This window comes from Bacillus rossius, chromosome 2 (assembly GCF_032445375.1).
Source record: "Bacillus rossius redtenbacheri isolate Brsri chromosome 2, Brsri_v3, whole genome shotgun sequence".
Classification (NCBI taxonomy): domain Eukaryota; kingdom Metazoa; phylum Arthropoda; class Insecta; order Phasmatodea; family Bacillidae; genus Bacillus; species Bacillus rossius.
In genome coordinates, this window is record NC_086331.1 from 57874997 (window position 1) to 57899544 (window position 24548).

Below are 24548 nucleotides of genomic sequence, written 5' to 3' on the forward strand. Positions count from 1 at the left end.
TTGAGGGTACGAGCATCACAACACACGGGCAACATCACGGTCCTGAGACGAGGGCTGCTGGATACACATGACCAGTATTCCATGTGGTAGCGCCCACGATTAAATAATACATTTTGATTAAATTAGTATCAACCCCCCCCCCCCCCCCCCCCCGTGAGATAGTACAACCTAATTCTTATTAACTGAAATAAATAAATTATATTCAAAAACCAAAATTATAAGTCACTTTAATTAAAATTAGGATGTACACACATACGTAACAGTCAAAATTTAAAAAAAAAATGAAGGAACAGAAAAACTTAAATCAGTATGATAAATAAAGCTGCAGAATATAACAAATTACAAATTTTAGTGCAAAATTTGGACAAACAAATATAATTTTTAGAAGTATAATCATTAGAACATCTTACTAATTGTATAACATAATTGTATTTTTTCTTAAAATATTACAATATAGAATTTTTGTAAACAAATTTATAAACTCTTACAAACTATAAAACATCACAGTAGGCCTATATACATTTTTTTAAATGTCATTTCGCTATCCTTACACGTTACCCTCAAGTTTTCTATAAACATCTTGAGTCCTTTGAATAACATCATAAATATAAGGTCTTTCCACTGGGTTGACTTTCAACATGTAAGAAATTAAATTATGTATCTCCTGAAAGAAAGAAAGAAACAGGTTCCTTTATCTATGTACTGAAGATAAAGTAGTGAAAAATGCACAAGTAGTACTTATATATATCATAAACAGCACTACACTTAATATCACTACATACACATTTCTTTGAAATAACATAAAAATGCAATGGACTATAACAAAGGAGGGCACATATTAGACATTGCTTCATAAGCATTTACAAAAAAAACACATAACTACATAATAAAGCAAAACATTAAAAACAGACAACACAAATTATTAAAAAAATAAAAAAGGTCAAACAACATAATAGAGGAAACAACTTCTACAGGGAAGACCTTATACAGGATACAAGTTATAAGATAAAATGAAATTCATGATTATCTAAGAATTAATAAAGTACAATAGGAAAATATATTTGATACAAAAAAATGTATTAGTTATATAAATGATAGAGAAAAAAATAGACATGAAAATATTAGTGCTTACTTATTGGTTTCAAAAGGATCCTATTAGTTATAATGTGTTATTTAACATACAAATGCTAGTTAAAATAAATATAAGATAAGTAATAGTATTTTATGGTACATTAATATTACATAATTTTCACATGATAAATAAATAAAAAATAATACAATTATTTAAGGGGTGATATAAAAACTAGCAAATAATTAAATTTGTGGTTGAGCAAAGATTATATAGAATATAAATAAAACATGAAGTTTATAAAAAAGAGAATATGATAACAAGATTAGTGATGTAATGGAACATAAGAAAAAACTTTTTCAACTAATTTTTTGTCACTATTTGTTTGCAAAAAATCAACATAGGAATTAAAATTGCTGATAAGTCTATATGTTATTACATTAGTATTAGAAAGTGTACATAAAAAATGTGGGTTACAGCTATTACAAAAAAGGAATCTTAATGCCAGGAACTTTTAACATGTAAGGACATACAAAATTAGAATTATACGTAACAGTTATAAACAAATATAGCATCTAAAATCTTTCTTCTAGTTGATAAAGAACCTAGAATGGAGTTTAGATCAATGCTATTGCAGTCATTTAATTTTTTGTTAAGAAAGTTGGATAATTTAAATTGAACCCCATCCCACTTTTCACTATTTGTATTGGTGATGGTGTTCCATATTGTTGATCAATATTCAAGTTTGGATATTATTAACACTGCGTAGAGAAAGAGAATAGAGTTAATATTTAATGTGTTAAAGGTAATAAATTTAATGAGACCAAGTATTTTATTAGAGCAGGCCTGCCAATTTCATGGATTTTATCCATTTTCACGGATTTCGGGCCCTCAAATGGATTCTAGGATTTTATTAAACTATTACAGATTTTCTCTAATGGGATTTCCATCATGGCTGTACATACTTGGTCGTTCGTAAAACAAATATCATAAATGGCAGTGATAAACCGCAATATATGCACATTTAGTGCTACCAACTGCCTTCCCAAAATATTTCTAATGCAAAACGAGCATTGCCGAATATGCATGAAGATGCCGTATTATCAGGAGTTTAGTTATGTAGCTTTAGAAATTATTTCAATATGGGCACAGTAACCCATTGATTGTTTTTGTAAATTTGCATTTAAAACACATTTCATACATAATATGTAACCATTTAAACGGGAGAGATATAAAACTAAACTTAATTTTTGCGTTCACATAACCAACGTTTTGGTTCATGGCCATATGAAATACCGTGGCACGTAAAAAAATTGATTTTATTTACCATGGTAAGCAAAGCTCCCGTGACCACACGCAGTAACGTAAAAATAAATAAAATCTTTGCAATATTCACTTTCAGCTTTTAATATTCCGTTTAAACTTTTCTGATGGTTTGCTATTGAATGCAGCGCTGTTGTAACGTAAATTGTGGGAAAAGCTTTCACTTAAAGGTAATATAGGGAAAATGACGGTGCAAGTAAAAAAAAAAATGTTATACACAGCAATTCATAAATCCTCGGTAAGTAAAAATGAGGTTCTATTGTTGATTATCCATTTATTTATGGTTATTGCTTTTGTTTAGCTATTTTCTTAAGATTTTGTTGTGTTGCTTTTGTAAAATTTCTAGTTCTTGGTAATTTAAACTAGAATTAAATACTTGCAGCCCTTGTTACGATGAACAAAAACGTAAGGCATTACCAGATTGGGCTCTGTTTAAGCAGAAGTATAAACGAATGGATAAATCCAGGGAGCAGCAATTACCAAGCTAAGTGCAAAGTGTGTAATTCTATGCCCAACATTGTCAGTGAGGGGCTTAAGGATCTGCAACGTCACAGAAACACAGAATATCACAAAAGAAATCAAAGGGGCAAAGAACAGAGTTCCTCACTGTCCAGTTTTGTATTGAAAGAAAATAATGGTGTGATTGATGCTGAATTACAATGGGAAAATTTTGTTTGTGAAAACAATCTGCCAATAAGTTTAAGTGAGAAATTTGCTAAACTAGTGCCAAATATGTTCCCAGACAGTGACATAGCAAAAAAACTTTAATTGTGGTCACACAAAAATGGGTATGATTATTCTGCAGGCATTAAATTAGCCTCTTGTGAAGAAGAAGAAGAAGACATTGTGAATACAATGAGAACATCACTCTTTACTCTTTTAACTGATGAGTCTACTGATATAACAGTTCATAGACAAATGATTATCCTGGTAAGATTTTTCACAGATCAGCAAGTAGAAACAGTTCTATAAAGTGGTGGCTATTGAAGGCAAAGCAAGTGGTGAAAATCTGTTTAACATAGTGAGCAGCTCATTGCAAGAAGATGAAATACCTTGGAAGAACTGTCTAAGCATGTCTTAAGATGGTGCAAAGGCAATGGTTGGGGAGTTCAATTCTGTGCTTTCCAGAGCAAGGGGACAGCAGGATAACATAAGGTTTCTACATTGCACCTGTAATGTTGCCCATCAGGCTGCATCACATGCATGTGCTAAACTACCTAATATGTGTGAGCAGTTGTCAAGAGATATTTATTCTTTCTTCAAAACATCTGGAAAATGCGAAGATGAATATAGACATGTACAACAGATTTTGGAGATAGACCAACATAAGATTTTGTGCCCATGTTTCACTAGATGGCTGGCCATGCTTCAGTGTGTGAATCATCTACTTGAGCAATGGCCAGCTTTGACCGAATATTTTGATTCTTTTGAATTAAAAGATGGCAGTTTGTAATTTGTTCAGCGAATCAGAACAACATTGCATTCAAGTTCGGCCAAACTGTACTTTCTTTTCCTTCAAGCAGTTCTGCCACGATTTGCCAAGTTTAATGTACTGTTCCAGCAAGAGCAACCATACCTACACAAATTGTACAGTGAGATATGTGCACTGCTGCGGCAAACAATTGCCAGTTTCGTTAATTTTGGTGTTGTACATGAAAGTAATCTGACCTCAATAAATTTTGAATGACAAAACCAACTGTCTGATGCTTCTCTATTCATTGGTCATTCAGTCAGCTCGTACATTCCTAGCAGAGAACAAAATATCCTCATCCATCAAGTTGAATTTTTCAACAACATAAGGAAGTTTTATGAAACTGGGATCAAAGAGCTGTATCACCTTCTGCCGCTAGATGATCATGTTCGTTCAAAACATAGACTTTTCGACCCAGCCAAGAAATAATGTGGAGAATGGGTGAAGGTGGAAAATCTGGCCAAAGCTTTCCCAAATGTGATTTCTAATGATGATCATGATTCCTTGAATGCTGAGTATTTTGCTTATTCACTTGTGGATTTATCTGCATCAGACATTCAGCCTACAGACTCTCAGGGTGTCTACCAGATCTAGTAAATGAAATTCCCTGATTTTTCCAGGTTTTCCAGGTATAAAATGGAATTTTTTCAGGTTTTCTGTAACACAATTATGACATTCCATGAAACTGAAAAACTGCATAGCAGTACATTGACGGGTTTCAAAGTATTTCAACTCACTTAAATTTGTAAAAAAATTACCTTCTTCCAGATGAGGCCAAAGTGACTCATTTGATGACAAATAAAACATGCTGCTACAAATATTTCACACACTTACTTTTGCAAAAACATTAGTAAAAGGAAGCTCCCATCAATTTCGCAGTGAATCAACTTTTGCGTCTTTTGCACTTGCTTCAGAACGAGCCAAATCCAACACTCGAGCCTTCTTCAACTGCAATGCCTTGATCTCCTCTTTAACTCTTCTTTTTTCTGCCTTCTTCTTGTCTGTAGCTTCCTTTTCTTTTTGTTTTGTTTGCAGGGCTTCCTTACGCCAACAACTAGCATTTCTTACATATTGTAACATGGACTTGATGATATCAACATGCTCTACACCTCCAGAACGTTGAACAAAGTCATACACTTGTCTTTGTGCAATCAGTGTTTCTTCCTGCAAGTTTTCAGTCAGCAGATTAGAATTCACTGAAAATCCTCTTTCCAATTATGCATTTCCATGGAAAAGTACCAACATCATCCTTACAAACTTTAGAAGGCCTGTTTTGGCAGCTACTGTATGTGCCTTAAGAATGAGCATCCACAAGTGATCAAGGTGCCCGTCTTCTCGAGAAAAAGACAAGAACAGTGCTTCAGAATCTTGCGAGGAAACATACCAACTCATATGATTGCTCAATGTTATCAGCTTCTTGTACCAACATCATCCTCACAAACTTTAGAAGGCCTGTTTTGGCAGCTACTGTATGTGCCTTAAGAATGAGCATCCACAAGTGATCAAGGCGCCCGTCTTCTCGAGAAGAAGACGAGAACAGCGCTTCAGAATCTTGCGAGGAACATACCAACTCATATGATTGCTCAATGTTATCAGCTTCTTGTCCTGATAGCCACCTGTTTTGAAGACAACATTCTAAACTGTACTTCAAACACTGTTTCCTCACACCTGAATTTAAAGCCACAGACAGACATAAGCAGGAAATTTCCTTGGTAAGTTTGTACTGCAGGGGACTTTTGTCTTGAAGTTTTTTTACCATAACCTTTGGACAAGTCCTAACATCATTTTTCAGTAACAGGACAGACTTTTCTGTTACTTTCTCTTTCTTTATGGCATAGCGTACTGCATAACCCAACTTGATATTGTTAGCAGTCAATAGATTTTCCTGGTTATCAACATCTAATCGAGATACATTGTGTTTCTCCCTAAAGCTCTTCAGTACCTCTGGTTTCAAAAACTTTCCTGCCAAAGCTAATAAAATGTCTACCAGTGAATCATAGAGAAAAGGTGCCATGGGTGCTTCACTTTGGAACATTCTAAGAAACAATTCCAGCTCTGATGCCAAATAGTGGAAAAATGTCAATTTTACTTCTAGAAGATTATCTTCAAGAGCACTTTTCATTACATTGAAAGAGACAGATGAAATAGAAACTTAACTAACAAATTTCTTTAGGTGGGGTAACATTTTCATGGCACGCTCAGCAACTGCAGTATTCCATCTGATTGCACAAAATTTCTTGGGAAAAAGCTTCGATCCAGTTATTCTAATGTAATCTGTCCTCCTTGCAGGTACATGCTTAAACAAATAGTAACTGTGCCTCAAAAAACTAACAACGTCCCATTGTGTAACAGAAATTCCAGTTTTGAAAGCACCATGGACCGTATGAAGCCCACACCTACCAATTTCTAGCAATTATGGCGAATCTTCACCAAAAGTGTCTGTGATATGCATTTTCAAAGCTAACAAAAATGCCCAGTTTACGGTGAGGGCATCCATAGATACTTAAAATGAAATACACCTGTCGGTATAATCCGAACGTGGGAAGCACATGCTGCAGAACATTACGTCAGCAGGATTACAGACCAGCTTGAACCAGTTTGTATCACGTGATTTGACGCCACTTCCGAATCTGATGGCAAATAAAAGAAAATGGATGTAGGAGCTGTTCGTTATTTGCCATTCAAAAATAAAAATGGGAGGAGATACACTTGATGCTACGTCAATGCAATCTGATCAATAAACAAAAAATGTATTGCCAACTACAACCAACCAAACAAAAATTTCCTGATTTTTAAAAAAATTCCCTGATTTTTCCCTGATTATTCCCTGATTACAATATTCCCTGATTTTTCCAGGTTTTCCAGGGTCGGTAGACACCCTGACTCTACTAATGTTTTTCGGCACAAAGTGTCCAAGTGTGAGAGAAATGGCACACCACATTTTCCAACAATCTGCAAGTTGGCACGGGCAATGTTGATTCTCCCTCACAGTAATGCGAGTGTAGAGAGAGCATTCAGCCAATTGAAACTCATCAAAACAGCACATCGGTCATCTCTGCAGTCACCAATGCTAAATGCTTTGATGCAAGTATCTGCTAGGAAAAAAAGAGTGAATTCAAGCCCAATCTTCAGATGAGAAAGAAAGCAAGAAATCTCAAAAAGTGATTGAGTTGGTTTGTGAAAGACAGCGTTTATTTCAACTAAGTATAGTAGTCCACAGCTGCAGTGTATTACTCAGCAACGAAAACATTAACAAGTAAGCTTCATGACCACAAACATTTTATTGGGTGGAAATAACTTTATGGTTTTTTGAATTTTAATTGGACTTTTTTAGTTTACCAGTCTTTTAGTATCAAAGGTGAATACATTTTTGGTAAGTTTCCTGATTAAAATTTTGGTGTATGGTTATTTAATTTAGATCGCAAAGATTTTACAGGATTTAAATTTAAGTTTCTAGGAATTTTTTCTGGATTTCTAATTTCAGTTTCCAGGGTTTAAGTTAGAAACCAGTGGCAGCCCTGTATTAGAGTATGAGATAAGGTATTCAAAATGAAAAAAATAATTTTTTATCAAGTAAAATGCCTTTAGATTTTGTGATGGATAAGTTATCAAGTTTATAATCTTACTGACTGGTATTGATTTTCTGAAGAAGGTGATGACAGAAGTTTTATCCTTGTTAAGACGAACCAAGTTAGTTTTGTATCAATTGACAATTTTTGTAATAACTTACTGGAGAAGGTAGATATGATAAGAAGATATTTTTCTGTAAATCATCGGCAAAGTGTGTGCCTATGGAATTCTTTAAGCCTGAAATTATGTCATCAATATAGATGTTGAAAAGAAGAGGGAATAAGGAGCTGCCTAAAGGGACGTAAGTGAAAATCCGAGGTTATATTCTGTATTGTAATGTAAAAATTCATTTTGCTTAGGTAACTAGTTAATCTGGTAATGTATTTATTACTTAGACCAAATATGGAACATTTTGAAAGTAGAATTTGATAATTGACAGTGTCGAAAGCTTTAGCTAAATCAAAGTAACAAACATCTACTTGACTGTGTGTAATTACTTCTGAATAAATAGGATTAAGAAAGGAGACTAGATTTGTCATGGTTGTTTTACCGGTTTTGAAACCGTGTTGTGAATCAGAAAATCTGTTTTTATGATAAAATCCAGATGTTTGAATATGATTTCGTCAAAGACTTTAGCGAAACTGTTTAGTAGAGAAATAGGCCCGTAATTTGTTACATTTAATATGGTACCTTTTTTATGAATGGGAATAACCTTGGTGATTTTCCAATTATCAGGGTAATTGCCATTTTCAATACTAAAATTAAATATATGCTGAAGAAGAGGTGCGAGGAATAGAGAACAAACTGTAATAATAAAATTTGTAATGTTGTCAGGACCTGTGGACAATGTATATTTTAATGTATTTATTTATTTACTTATTTTTTATTAAATTTGTGGCATGCCCACCAACAGTTTTGCAACTTTTGAGATGGGCACGAACATAGACAAACACAAATACACAAAGAAAGCAGTCCTTGCCCGTGTCAAGGGAGCGCAAGCATGTCTGCACTACGCAAGGTGGGCTCCACCTTTTGATACTCCATAAAACTAAACTAATTTATATATTAGCCATTAGGGATACTGTAGCTACCTAAATTAGAAGTAGGTTGATTAAAGTTAGAGTTATTGTTAGTTGATGCATAGATGCTAGAAAAATACTCAGCAAAGCTTTTTGTAGTTTGTAAATAGTTGTTTGTAACTAAGTCATTTACTTTAATTGAGAAATGTTGACCATACCCCTTTCTCATAATTTTAACTAAATTCCAAATTTTTTTCGGATATTCCTTGAATTTGTGTTGATATTAGAAAGCCAAATTATTTTTATCTCTATGTAAGAGTGATTTAGATTCTTTACAATATTCCGAAAATAAAGAATAGTAGTGGAATTCAAATTGTGTTTGTATTATTTGTGTTGATGAAATTTCATCTTTAAAGACTTGCTTAGTTGTTTTGAATACTGAAGTGAATAAAGTAGGGGAAGGTGGGGCAAGACAGGGAGGCAGGGCAAGACAGGGAGATGGGGTAAGACAGGGAAGGGCTCTAAATAATAGTTACAGTGCTGCCATCTGGTGGAAACTGTCAACTTGATCAGTAGGTACCATCCATTGTATTGACTTTATCCAATTTCATTCCCGCACCAGATTCTGTGAGATTTGCAAGGTATGTATAATTTTTGTACTGAATTGTGATATTGTTTTACTTTTAATGCTCTAACACATATTGTACATTGACAATTGTTTGAATTGTATGTATACAATGAATAAATATGATGTCTTATTAGCAACAAAATGTTGTATAGCATTTTGATTTTCACTAAACAATTTTCATCTAGACCTAACCTAACCTGAAAGCATGCTTGTGGGCATGATGGGAAGAGGCAAGAGGAGGAAGCTCCCCATCTTGCCCCCACTATTATACAATTCACTAGATACCTACTTATTTTCACTAAATAATTGTTTTAAAAAAATTACATTAACAAAATTATCATCTGCTGTCAAAAAAAATTCTAATCAGGCCTAGATCCTAATTTTTAATTATCAAAATAAAAATAAAAGGGATCACATGACCTATAGGAACAAATTTAAACAACAATCTTAAGACGGTTGGTTACAGAAAAAATTGAGCTTTAAGCTGCAACTTCAATTGTAATTTTCCATCCAGTATTTCAAGAAATAAATGGATTTATATCTCAAAAATAAAAAAAAATAAAATATATCTCCGAAATCGAAAACAGGAAAAATCGCTTCGAGGTGCACTGCAGCATAACCCAAGGTGCCTGAGTACTAAATACAGATTTTCTGCAATTTCTGATTACTGCACTACGCTCTCAACAAACATAAACACATAAAAATACAGGCATTACAATTTAATTTATAAAGATATAACATGGATTATTAAGTGTAATCCTCATGTATTCTAGGTTAATGTGTTTTGTTTCAGATGGTTCGCAAGTATCAAGGGAAAACCACAAGGCAAGAATGGTCACTGGAGTCCATGGAAAGAGCTATGAATGCTGTTTTAGAAGGCCAAATGGGTTCTTTGAAGGCTGCTCGACAGTTCAAAGTGCCTCAAACTACAATTGAATGACATGTGGCAAAGAAACGTGCTAATCCTGGGTATACTGTTGTGAAAAAATTAGTACCAATAACTAGTGAATTAACCACAGAACAAGATGCAGAACTTAGACTATCTAATGAAAATGAAATGACAGTTTTTTGGCTTAACTATTAAAGAACTTTGTGAACTTGCTTTTCAGCTTGCTGAAAGAAACAACATCAAACATCCATTTAATGCTGCATCCAAATCTCCTGGAAGAGATAGGGTAAAAAGGTTTTCTTACTCGTAATCACACCTTAGCAATAAGAAAACAGGAGTCTACATCAGTTGCACGAGCGATGGGTTTAAATCAAGTTGCTGTAGGCAAGTTTTTCGATCTTTTACAAAGACAAGTAGACAAATTGAAGTTAACTGGGAAGAGAATCTTCAATTGTAATGAGACTGGTTTAACAGTCAATCCTAAAGATCACACAGTAGAAGATATAGAAACTGCAGAACAGATTCCAGAAAATCCAAAAACAAATGCTTCATTAGAATCATTCAATGGAAATCAAGCAATTGCGTCAAGGTGTAAAACACCAGAAAAATCACCAGATGAAGAACAAGTGGCCGCTTCTTCTAACTTTCAAGTTATCAGTTCTGAATTCATTTTAGCTATTCCAAAAGTGGATAAACAAAGCCAGAGAAAACCATGCAACAGACATGGAAAAACTGATGTTATAACTGAATCACCTTAAAACTTCTACATCAAAACGAAAAATGTTCTCCAAGTGTTCTAATGAAACAAAAGAAAAAAATAAAATTAACTTATTGCCAAGAAAAATGTAGAGAGTTCTGATTTATTAAACAAGCTCTCATGCTATCTTGTTATTGCATTTTATTTTTATGTACTTCATTATTGCATTATATATACTGTATCTTATACAAAAAATATTAAAATTAATTGTATTTATTTCTCTAATAGCTGTAAAAACTTTTAAAGCATATATACACACACACATATTTGTTTGGTTATTTCATACTAGTTAGGCCTACAGAATTTTTTTAAATTTTAATTCTAAATAAACAAATAAAAACACTTTGTTACTTAAAGACATTTACATGGAATGGAATGACCATATATTATTGATGTTCAAACGAACAACTGATAGGCACTGCAAACCTGTTAAATGAAAATGTGAGGTTGTTTTCTTTCACTTAGGATTTTATCTTATGATAGGAACTTAAATTATTATAAACTCTGCTTGTTTCTTGGTTGTGACCAGAAAAAATAATCATTTATTAAAAAGTTATGACTCATTCGTTAAAAAAAATTAACTCATTGGCAATTTGAACTGTTAAGATGAACCCATTTATTACTATAGACATGGATGATGTCAATGAATTAAATGCATCTTATTTTATGATTCGATATATTTCACAAGTATCCTTTGTTATATCAAATGCAAATTCTGTTCAATACATCTTAAAATAATATGATATGACTACATTTCTAAATTAGCCCATCAAAAAAACTTCATCCATTTATTCGAGAGTTGGACAGGATTTTTTTTAAATCAAAGACATTAAACTGTATAATTTTTTTGTAAGTGACGTGTAGAAGAAAAATATTAACGATCAAAACTGTGGGTAACATGCTTTTAAAATGAATGACTTATTTTTGTATATTTTCAGTATTTGGTTAAAATGACAGAAACATGTTTATTTCTACCCAGCAGCTGCTATGTTTTTGCATTTAATTCTTCTCTTTTACATTGTTGTCATAACTGGTATTGCACTTTGCATCTAGAATAATTTTTAACATGTTCTGCAGGTGTGCAGGCACTGATGCAGTTGTAAAATTTTTTTCCCTGAGTTTCTTAGAATTTTTCACCTGGAAAATCCAGCAAGTAGGCAGGCAGTGTGGCATTTTTGTTGTCATCAACAGTGAAGATAATGAACACCAGTTAAGTAGGCCACAAACTTGGAGAAATATGCTTATTTGTATATGTGGTAGTATTTTGCACATTCATATTAAATTACCACTAATACATCTACTTAAGTGACAAAAGCAATTCACAAAACAAACTGAATAATTATGAAATAATTATTTACCTCATTATAAATGGAGCTTTTTGGGAATGTCATCACACCACTCATTACTGCCAGTGCTACACTGTCTCCTCTTTCATATACTGCATCAAATGGAGATTTAAAATAGCACATGGCATACAAAATGCACCCTAGAGACTTGAAGGAAAAAAATAATTAGAACACAAAGTAATAAATAAACAGTAACATACTCTAACACACAATCATTTTCTTTCTTACCCATATATCAGTCCGTTCGTCTATAGAGCAGTGTGATTCTACATTAAAGAGTTCTGGTGCACGGTATGGCATAGAACATCTTTCACTTGCTACATCTTGAAGCCTGTGAGCTGCACAGCTGCCACTAACCTTTACTCTGGCTGGAGCAACGGAACCTGTTAATAAAATAAAAGATTTAAAATAAACTTAAATTATCATAATAAATGGAGTGAGGTGGCAGAGTACCCAGGTTCGAATCTCTGATCGACCATCCTGATTTTGGTTTCCCGTGATTTTCCAAACTTAGTCCAGGCAAATCCTGAGATGTTTCCTTATTGAAGTCCATGGCGGATTCCTTCTCCAGTTTCCTTTAACTGCACTGTTGAGTTAATCCATCTCTAATGCCCTCGCTGTTCACCAGACGTTAAATAAGCTCTAGGAAAAAATCTAAATAAAATAATTTCACTTAATTAGTGACTTACAAAATTAGCAAACAATATAAAGAAAATTGTTAGTAAATAATCAAAATATATAATTTGATATGTTAAAAAAAATAATGCACTGCTTATATTAGGAAAATGGGTAATGTTTTTCAAACAATAATAACCAAAATTTGTGTTTGTTGTGAAAAATTTTCAGATTACTAAAAACAAAATTTTGTTCAAACAGTAACAGGTAGGGTTTTCACATATTTAATCAAAACAGAGTATATGGCTGAGGCTTGATAAAAGTTTAATGTTTTTCTTAAAGATCTTCGAAGCTAGAAAAATTAGGTTTAATATACAGGCTGGCCACTCTACTGGCCAAACCAAGCTCCAGGTTTTAATCAGGATTTTATAGTTTTTTAAGAAATTCCTTAAATTGTTACTACATTAATAAAAATATATATGTAACTTAGATAATAATACTGGTTGCATGAAAGCTGAAAACATTCTATTTAAAATTAAAAACCAACCATTTAATATGACGTCGTACCGACCGGAGGCCATTAAGCCCGGCCTCGACCCGCCAGTATTGGCTCCTGCTGGTGCAACGCACCCCTCGCAAACTCAACCCGGGTCAAACGCGGAGTAGATATGCAAGTACTCCCAGTGTATAAATTTTGTCACGGAACTGCACCTGATGCAAACAACCAATAATACTTCACGGAGTAAGCTCATCAAGCCATCCCCTTAAATTAACACGTGATAAGAAATGTGCGTCGTAGAGCACGTGTGTTAGCCCCCTCTGGGCACAGTGTTTAATGAACGCCCTTAATTCTCATTGCGGCCTAGAGCCTTAATTTAAGTAAGAAACAAGGTGCTGAAGCAATATCCAGAACAAACCCACAAACATAAACATAACCATTGGTTTTTACCAACTAGTCAGTAGTCTTTAAGTTGACTCATCTTTTTAAATAATATTTGTTCAATTGCTTAAACTAAAGCTTTAATCAATATTTCGTAATACATTTAATGTCAGCATTAATATTCAATCAAGAGTCATGTATAATTAACAAGTAAGTTTTCAATTATAAACCGAATAACAGTAATTTATTTTCTTCACTCATGGTTTGGCGCGCGGGGGAACAGTCTCCCCCCCCCCCACCCGCACGCAGCCCCCTCCGGCAGTACAGATCAGCTCGCAGCCCGGGGTGGATGTGTTCGTGTGTTCGCTCCATGGGGAACCTTCAATTTAGTAACTCACCGATTCTTCACTATGGTAAATATAGTCATGAACCAAATCCTTTGTAACGTCAATTCCCCACGCGACCCCGGGTTGGCTTTTATGGTGCAGGGCTTAACCCGGCCGTCGTAATTCCTGCTTTAAGACTCTTATGGAGCGGAGCCCTCACAGCGATGAGCCGGGCCGGCCACTTGTTTCTGCCCTCCGGGAGCCGTGGTTTACAACCGGGGGTGGAGTCAGACGGGCAGATGCGACGGTGACGTACGTGCGGCCGGCTGCCGGGGTGGGGAGAGTCTCAGGGTTTCCACCCCTCCTTTCCTTCACTGTGCATTCCTTAGCCACGGAGGAATGATCTTGCGCGCTGCGCTGCGCTGGGAGCGCTCGTCCACAGGCCTCGGCGACACTCGCTTGCAGGCGGCTCTTACCTGTCTGAATAACTCTTATATGGAAGTGTATGTCTTTGAAGGCATCACGCTCAGTATAATGCCTGCAATTTAATATGTTCCTAGGCAAAGAATGGGAAGTATAAAATACTCATAAATGTAATTATTTGTGGTTATTTTCATACAAACAATGTTATCTATAAGCTGTAATATTGTTTTTATAAAGACTTATTCAACAAAGATTTTCAGAAAGAATTCAAACTCGCTAAATGTTATAAACATATACCATAACCATATTTTTAGGGCCGTCAACAAAACCTAAATTAGAATTACGAGACCGGAATCCTTCGGAATGCAAGGTCATTGACTTACAGATATTTTTAAACCATTTTATATCTGTTTTTATTGTAGACCTAAATCTTAATTGCCCCCCCCCCCCCCCCCCTCTTCCCTTGAGACGTAGTTTGCGTGGTGTCAGAGTATTCTGAAACCTAAACCCTCGCACCCGAAGTCGGCATGAGTCCAACTAGCTACGGATTTTTTCTTGTAGGTGGCGTAGTTAACACAAACAAAGATAAAAAAAAAAAAACATTTAAATTTGTTTAAATATTTCTATTTACCAAAAAGAAAAATAGCGAAGGATATTTTCAATAATATTGTATGAAAATCTTACTTTTTGTATATATTTGCGTTTTTTAATTAATACTATAAAGCTGAAAAAAAAGTGTTGCATTAATTTTTTAAAAAATAAAGAAATAGTTAAATTATATTTAAACACAGCTGTAAACAAATACATTATATATAGGCTATATGATCATTCTAATTTTCTAAATACACATATCATGATGGAATAAAATTCCATCAAAGACACACGAAATTAATGTATGAGTTAAGAATATATATAATACTCATATTCACTTATAACAACATATTTATAACTTTGGGAAATATATGATTGTATTAACTTGTGAAATGCTCTCTCCATGAAAGTAAAAATACCTATTTATAAAATGAAAGCGAATCTTTCAGTACTCGCCAGAGGTGTGTAAATATCTAACCTTGGTAATGGGCAAATAAATTTATAGTACTCAACTCGGACACAAAATTTAAAATAATTCTTTAAGATAAGGCCAAACTTTTATAAATATAGGTTTAGAATTTGTGTTTTCCCACTACAAAGTTAAAAAAACCTCTAATTTACTAGCCACGAAAACTATGTTGGATCAAATGTGGCAATGTTATTATTGTTATGATTTACCGCGGGTTCGTAAAGGACAGCCCAATTAAAGATTTTTATCACACACAGTTTTATTTATTTCCACTACTTATGTCACTTACAATTAATCTTCTAAGATGGCAAATAATTAACTACACTTAAAGAAATGTCTATTCCTCAGTCACTCGTTTTCACACACCTCGCTGGGCCGCACCTCTGGCGCAACTCTTGCCGTAGCACCCCTTGCGGACCTCCGTCGCCACACTCCGCCGCCGCTGTCGCACTTGCCGTTCGCCAAGATCCCACTCGATGCCTCGCTCGGAACTTCGCTCGGGACTCCGCCGCACCCGCGGCACTATCGCCCAGAAACTTCGCCGCGGGAAAACTCCCGAATATTCTGAACTCACTCACTTCCTGCCCTGGAACCTTCGTCCAAAGACTTCGCCACTCTGCCGCACCGGCGGCACTATCGCCCGGAAACTCCGCCGCGGGAGAACTCCCGACTGAACACTCCGAACTGACTCAGCCTCGAAGGTCGGCCCCACCTCCTTATATAGCCCTTGGGTTCCCGTCCAGAACAATCGGGCATGTCTCCGAGATATCGCGCAACCTTCGCCGTCTAAATGCCCAGAAACGCGTCGTGAGTCCTGTCGAAGGACGCGGCGGCTGCTCAAAGAACGCAGATAAACGCAACAAGCATCAGGTTCCCACAAAACGCGCCGATAAACATGTCTGAGTCCTTTTATGCTGCAGTGCGGCCTCTTTTAAGTAACTCGATCTGAGGCAGGTGCGCGCTGCGAAGGTCAGGATGTCGCGAGATAGTATGACACGAGATACCAGGGAGAGGATGCGGGTGGAAGGGGGCGCAGACAGGCCGAACGAGCGCGGCGATGCCAAGCACTGCAGCTAAGCGCGATCGTAACATTATGATAAATTAAAATCTAATACACTACGCAGACAACTGTTCTCCATGTAATGTATTACCTTTCCAACCTACTATCTCTAACACGTTAATTCTACCTAATAGACCTATAGGAAATAGCAAGATTAATGACAAGTGTTAACAATGTTTGAAAATAGGGTACGACTTCATGAGCTAGGTCTTAAACAACCCATTTATACAAAACCTCAAAGTAAAACTTAATTACTGAAAACAATTTTATATACTTGCATGTTCAATAGATTCTCATACATCTATATAGTAATCAATTATTGCTACTGCATATGCTTCACTTTCAAGAATAATAGTAAAAATAACATTTAGCTTATATAAAAATCACATCCATTTGTTTTAACATTATGTACACTCGTATATTGTTTATAACATGTTAAAAAGTTACAGTACTTACAATTTATCTTTACACTGGTGATTATTAGGTACTTATTCGTTTTACTTAATTTACATCTCTTATCTCCATACTTCTGGTGTAGCGAGGGTCAACAAGTTCAGGTACCATGCAGTCATTATAAAACTGTACTAGTTTATTCTCCATTTTATCTTCCCAGAAAGTGACGTCTCTTTGAATTTGTATTAACATTGATGGAGTGTTCTTTAGAAGTCTAGATAGCCAGTAGACAAAATTTTCGGTTGGTTATATGCAGTTGCCCCTGGATTTGATAATAATATTCATGATTTTTATTCAGGCCAGGTATTTTACTTTTGCCGCTGTTACATGCAAGATAACGAAGTTTACCATACAACACTGCTTTGTCAATTTCAATGCCTGCCGCAGATAAAGGACATTTTATTTCAACCAGACCATGTTCCCCGACGCAACCATCTGGAGTTGCTCCAAGATATGGTAAATGCTTGTCTATGAAGAGACCACAGGGTTGTATGATAATATTCTCTTGTTTTTCGAGTTGCTTAATAGCAACTGATTCATTATTTCTGCCGTATGCAATTGCTGGGATATTGAGAATATCGGGTGAGTATATAATACTTTTGACCAAATTTTTGCAGCTTGTGCTAGCTCGCCGACGACATGTTCTGCCAAATTTGGAAGCTGTGAGCATTTTGCGCCTATGTTCCAGTCATTCGCCGCTGCCGGCCTGAAGAAGTGTCCCTCTCTCTATTTCTTTGCGCTCCTCATCTGTTTTTTCTAATAACTTAAACAGATTTTCTTTTTGTAAAAGAAACTCTTCATTAGTCATATCAGATTTTTCGCAGTTTGGGTCAAAGTCAGTATCTCCTAGACTGGAATGTTTTTGATGTATACTTTTTCTTGAAATAAGAGCTCGCTTGGCGCGCTTTTGTTTTGCTGCTACTTTGTTCCTTTTTTTGACCGAGAAATTTCTAGTTTCTTCACAAATTTGTTTGGATTGAAGCCATTACACAATGTCTTAAGGAGTACAGAGTGAGGTTTCCTGGTGTTGTGTGAAACAACTGCGGCAGAGCATCATGCTTGGTAAGATCTTTTTAGAGCATAGTTCATCCGTTTGCCACCGACGAATTTTGCAATGATTGAGTAGAACTGTTCTACAACATTCCTGTCAACGTCGTGTATTAAGCTTCGTGAATTCTGGGCCAAATATCGAACAGCTTTCATTATGAGATCGTATAACCCACAACTTGTAAGTTTCGGCACAAGATTTCTTTCTTCATCCTTAGGACCGGAACAAAAATACTGCAGGTCCGAACATTTTTTGTGCTCTCCGAATACATGGCTGAGTCCATTCAAAATATCATCATGAAGAGATGCTATTTTTCTGGCAATGAGTACTTCTTTCTTTCGATGTTTGACAGCCTCTGTTACAGCCCTTCGCAATTTCAATATTTTTTGAGATAGCAGTTTCCTTAGAGCTGAAGACCCTATTCGGCTTTGTTCTGAAAGATTTCTTAGTTTAGTACAGTAGTTACGTAAAAGATGATTTCGGCACTCAATCTTTTCAACTGTTGTATCCTTGTATGGTCGTGCTTCCAAGATTATCTTATAACAGCTACTGTCACCATCAGCAAAATTTTTTTGCTATATTTTACATTGTAAACTGCTTCACTGTGTTGAAAACCTTCAACAATAATATTAGTCTCCATGCTGCTAGAGCTTCCAGTCCAATTTTTATAACAAGTATACACAGGAATTTCGTTTTTATTCGAAACTCGAGCACAAACGAAACAAAATTTGTTTCTTACGGACATAAACGAAACTTTTCTTGTATGGAATCCTACTATTGCAGCCACGCCGGAAAGAGCATTATATTGATTTTGGTAGAATCGTTTTGACCAACAGCCATCAGCAACAACAGTCAAAAGAGGAATACCATTTTCATCAACATGTCCTCTGTTTACAGCTAGTTCAGATTCTTCCTTCACTGCATCCTTCATTTTATCCATGGAAGCTTTCTCCCACCCATAACAAACTTTGTTATGTATTTTTGAATATGTTTTCGAAGACTAGCACATATTTCTTCTAAATGCAAAAATCCTCCTCCTACACCCATTATTCCAGCAACAGCTGTGAAATTTACATCCATATGTGTTGATGCAATTATTTGATCATGGGTAGGCATTGAAAATTTTCCGTTGCACATGTTGCACTCAAAAAACAAAACTGACTGAAGACCATGATGTATTTCTTTAATGAAATGTAAATTGTTAAGTGAGCATCCCAAAGCAGGATTGTGTTGTCCAAGTTCTGTCATCTTTCTTAGAATATACTGTATGTCTACAATACGATCTCCTTAAAGTGTCTGTTCATGTGGAGGCTCAAAACTGTGACTTGTTTCCGTTAGGTCTTCTTTGGAGCTGGAAGTCTTGCTATCATGTTCTTCTGCGGCATAATAACTCGAACTGCCACATCGCTCAGAATCTTCAGTGCCACTGCAAATAGAAAATACAAAAACTAAAACATTTGTAAATAATTTCACATAAATTGAAAACTTTATATTCGTTTGTACTATTAAGTTTGTTTGGATAATAGTTTAGCGAAAAATAAAATACAAATGTATTTTCATTTTTTTCTAAGTAATTAAACATAATGTATTGCACAAAACAAACCAATCTGGGTGATATATGACATTTTAAATTCAGTATAATTGTGTGTTGTTTTTAACAGGTCACTGTAAGCTATAAAATTTATCTATTGCATGAATAACTACGGTATTTATACATTTTTAAAGAAAGTAGCCTCATAAAGTTTAATAAACAAAGAGTTATATTTATGGGACTGTTGAGTTCAAGTTTTATGATATAACAATATATATCATCATTTTAGAAATTTGAAACCAATAATTTCAATTTATTTAATACGAATGCCTTTAGTAGTTATATCCAAAACCAGTTAAGCATTATTTTTCCGTAGTTTTAGAACAAAAAAAATTGTTTTTTAGTTTATTAATTGATTTTAATTGTAGGTGTACTTAAGGCCTGTGTCTCAAGGTTTGTGAACTTAAAAACTAGTAATTAACACAATGTTATGATATTGAAACAAGTTAAATTTGTGAATATATGATATATGTCTTTTTGTGAAGAAAATGTTCGTAAAAGTTGCTTGGAAATATCAATTCTTTTTGCCAAACCTGACAATTTTAGGGCGCTTAAGGGGACCGGGAATGCCCTATCTTGACAGTGTTAAAATTAGCATCTTAATGTCCCATTTTCTCAGGATCCTTTTGTCACAGCATGTTGAAATTTTTTTTACCTATTCATGAAGCCTTATTTATGGAATAGACATAAGGAAATTGTATTGTGTTGTGGTATAATTGGGGGGGAAATGATTTAGCATTTTAAAATTTTTTTACAAAATATTTTGCAATAACATTTTTTCTAATTAATTTAGAAAAATAATCTTGTGTTAAAAGTCGCATAATCATACTAGCAATTTATGTTCCAAGCTTCATTATTCTATCTCGAATAGTTCCTGATAAAAGGGGCATTTGCAGAGAAAATTTTTATTTTGAGAAAAATGCATTTAAAGTAAATACTGTATATAATACAATCTCACTTAACATTCTAATACATTCCAGCTCCATATGATGGCTCATCCGGGTCTTCTTTCTGCTCATACAGATCCTCCAACTTCCGTTTTGCTGCATTCCTCTTCTGCCTGGCTTTCATTTCAATATTTTTCACCACACGCTTTGCTTCGTCTATTCTGTAGCTGTCTAGTCTCTTCATTGCTTCCACACAATTTTTACCAGGAGGGAAACCCAATCTTTCATACACATGACACACCACCAAATTTCCATCATTGAATGATGCAACAGCATCCCACACTCCAAAATGCAAGGTACGGAAACCAACAAATGTAGTTTTGGGAAGTCTGTTCCAGATAACACTGTTTACACTCTCATTTGGATTTTGTGTCCTTCCATGTAAACATTTCTTCAGCAACTCGGGCTCACTTAGGTCTCTAAATATGGGTTTCATTTCTTCAACCACGACACGAGGAAGGTGAAAGTGATCAGCATGTTTATAACATTCTCCTTTACTCTTTGCACGCTGATATTTACACCAACATTCTGAACCCTTAGGACAGAGTCCATGCTGGGGGTCTTCATCCGATGATAATAAATGGAAATACTCTGCCCATACACTCTCTCTCATTCCTTGAAGATTATTTGAATTTCTTCTTATTGCCAAACCATAATATTTTTGAATGTCCGCTATGGCTGAATCAGTAACTCGTCCTCGGCCACCAAAAACTTTGCCATCTTCTAGTTTCTTTCCCTGCAATTTGATTTTCAAATTTTTCAACCTAGTACCCATCCTCTTTTGTACATGCCCTAAGCATTCTAATTTTGATACTGTTTTATCGCCATAAGGGGCAGCCTGAAGAACAGCTTTGTGTCCCTTGCAATCACCATCACCTAAATAGTTTGTATATCGTACATTGTACTGTGATATGGATCGATTGAAAATGTTTACAACACCAGAAACCTCCATGCCACCACTAGTGCATTTGTAGTTTGCAGTGCATGCTTCTTCATGCTGACCTTTTAGTTTATCCTTGCATGTACAGTGCTTTGATAAAATGTCTACATCTATAACTTTACCAGTATCAACACTCGTACATGTTACAATACCATGCAGTGAAACATGCCCTCTACGATGCCACGACCCATCAAGGGCAACTGTCAAATCACGATCATTATTATTTTGTGCCACTGCTTCTTCCATAGCTGATTTCATTGAGTCTTTGCATACTTCTTCTACAGCAGAACCTAAAATGCTTACATAGCATTGAAACTTCGATGGAGGTTTGGGTAAGTTCAGGGCACCACAAAGCTTCTCGCCAGCTCTTCCTCCTTTCCCAATACTACGTAACCCATAAACCAGCCTCAAATTAAATTCATCATAACTTACTTTTTTATTTTCTGTAGAATAATGATATTTCTTACTATTAGAAAACTCTAGTTTCTCCTCACACACACTACAATACAAAACCATTTCACAGGCAAGACCAACACCTCTCTTTGAACATAGAGAAACAATGCCACTGCAACTTTTACAGAAAACAAACTTCTGAATAGCTTCTTGTAAAACAGATAAATTAATAATTTCATTTGAGTCACAGTTATTTTCAAATGTGTTGTAAATATTTACATTGAGTTTCTTCTCAGATGAACACTGAAGCACTTCATTGTTGGAACTAACCTCAACTGGTTCATTCATAACCTCAAAACCATGTGGCTCACACACTACTATAGGCTTTTGTTTGCCTACATTTGTCCTCTTTTTGAAAAGTTTCTTACTTTTAGTCATTTTAAATCCTAAAGAAGGACTCTGAAAATATACAAAATGTAAAAACACCTAAAACAGTTGAAAATTTTACTTGAAAATACTAGTGTGTATTAGCTGCTATAAAAAAACAAACAACAGCCTCAGTAGTATATAATAGTATGTCCGGAAACAGGGTCCAGGGTCCGGTGCCTACTAGCTTGTGAACTTATCATTGACGTGCAAAGTTAGAGTTCTAGTACAAGCCAGAATTTAATTTTGTATTTTTTTGTTTTTATTTTAAATTTTTTATTAAATTTTTTTCTGTAATTTTATGATATCAAAGAAAACTTGTGTTGGTTTTCTCCGTGTGCTCCCGATTATTCTTGTCAATATTATGGTGGTTTTCTCCGTGTGCTCCTGATTATTCTTGTCAATATTATGGTGGTTTTCTCCGCGTGCTCCTTATTATTCTTGACAATATTTTTTATGGTTTTCTCTTAGTGCTTCTGATTATTCCTTACTAGACATCTGATGATATTCTCCGAGTGCTTCTGGTTACATATGAGAAGTTGATCTGTGCATGAAGGATTTTATCGGGTGGAAACAAAACAAAAAATCATTACTCGGTCAAATAATATATCATGAGACTTCTGTGAAGCTTTAACGTACAAGACGAAATTCCTTCTCCTTGGTGTCTAGCGAAGCCATCCTTCTTTTGCGATCGTTAGTGAGCATCCCGCATCCTGCATAAAAGAACTAAATATTATTTACCTGCAAGTAACATGTGGCGACATCTGTTGTTGAAAAGCAGAACTACTTGCAACAAGTACCTTTGAATGAGATAAATTAATTCTCGCTGATGAAATAATTAAAAAAATCTATTTAAGTAATATATCTAATTTAAAACTCTTAGTTTGCGTCTGGCATTAGTCTCAGTAACTAATATGAATCCTGATTCGGGATTTGTTGCTGTATCAAAACGACATCACTGTAGATACTGTAGCAAGGTGTTTACCTTGAGAAAGAATGCTAAACGACATGAGAGAAGCGAGTGTAATTTGGGTCCTTGTCAAAAACCATTTCATTGCAGTCACTGTCAGAAATCCTTTGGTAGAAGATATTACTTGGATAGACATTACAAGACCTGTACAATTAAGATGAATAAAGATAACGAAGACTGATCTACAACATTGTGGAAGAGGAACGAAGGCGAAAAAGCTAATGCTAAAATTACTGATCTAGAGCAAGATAATAATTTAAAATTTAAAACAAACGTAGAAAGTTGTAACCACATTAGAAAAGAAAATATATTTACTCCAATATCTAGTCGTCTCCATGAAAATGTGAAAGATGGAGAACCACCTGAAGCTTACAAGGTCGAAGACTTTGATGAATCATCTGAAGCTGGCATGATTGAAGATTGTGGTGACACATCTGAGGCTGACATGATTGAGTACTGTACTGAAGCACCTAAAGCAGGCAAGATCGAAGACTGTGATGGCGGTCTGAGACCAAAACGATGGAAACGACGTAATAAAATAATTTATCCTGATCAAGTTTGTGATAATCACTGGCACGATGACGAAAGTGACCTTGTGGTTGGTGTTAAAACGATAGACACCAGAGATAATAAATAATATTTATTATAAACATGCAAGGATGATGAACGCAGCAGAAGAGATTGATTATACCTCATGGGAAGATCCTAACATATTGGTTGACAGGCTACGACTACTACATGGATCGCTTTGTGCAGGAAACTATTCGAACATTAAAGAAATATCCTTCATACTCAAAGAACTGAAGGAAGCTGGCTACATACAATAATGGCTTATATTAAATGTATGTGTATAAACTTGAAGATAAATTAATATATTTTCTTTCCAAATGGTATCTACCATTTATCGAAATCTGATTTCTAAATAAAACTTATAACTTAAAGGTGCAAAATACGTTACCACTGCCAGTCAAAATGTATACTAATAAAGACATGTTAGTAATCATGCCAAGTTCGATAAGAAAAGTAATTCGAATCAGTTGGAACCAATTTAAGATGGAGCTGTTAGAGCAATTGGAGCCTTTTGAAGCATTTGGAGCCTTTTGGAGCTGTTGGGGCCATTTGGAGCATTTGGAGCCTTTGGAGCATTTGGAGGCTGTTGTAGCATTTGGAGCCTCTTGGAGCATTTGGAGCTGTTGGAGCCATTTGGAGCTGTTGGAGCCATTTGGAGCTGTCTTAAGCATTTGGAGCCTTTTTGGAGCTGTTGGAGCATTTGGAGCCTTTTGGAGCATTTGGAGGCTGTTGTAGCAATTGGAGCCTTTTGTAGCATTTGGAGCTGTTGGAGTC

The 24548-nt window shown here is 35.2% G+C and overlaps 1 protein-coding gene across 4 annotated transcripts in view; it reads right to left on the reverse strand.

Moving 5' to 3' along the window:
* Positions 1-201: 201 nt before the first annotated feature.
* LOC134529307 (serine/threonine-protein kinase 16) overlaps positions 202-24548 on the reverse strand; it is a 56316-nt gene continuing 31969 nt past the window's right edge. The window contains exons 4-6 of one of the 4 annotated variants that reach the window (XM_063363217.1): positions 12301-12455; positions 12085-12219; positions 202-664 (exon numbers count right to left, since the gene is read on the reverse strand). In XM_063363217.1, the coding sequence (XP_063219287.1) occupies positions 548-664; positions 12085-12219; positions 12301-12455 (407 nt within the window). In that variant the 3' untranslated portion in view covers positions 202-547. The remainder of the gene's footprint in view (positions 665-12084; positions 12220-12300; positions 12456-24548) is intronic. The other 3 variants (XM_063363220.1, XM_063363221.1, XM_063363218.1) reach the window with 3 other exon arrangements.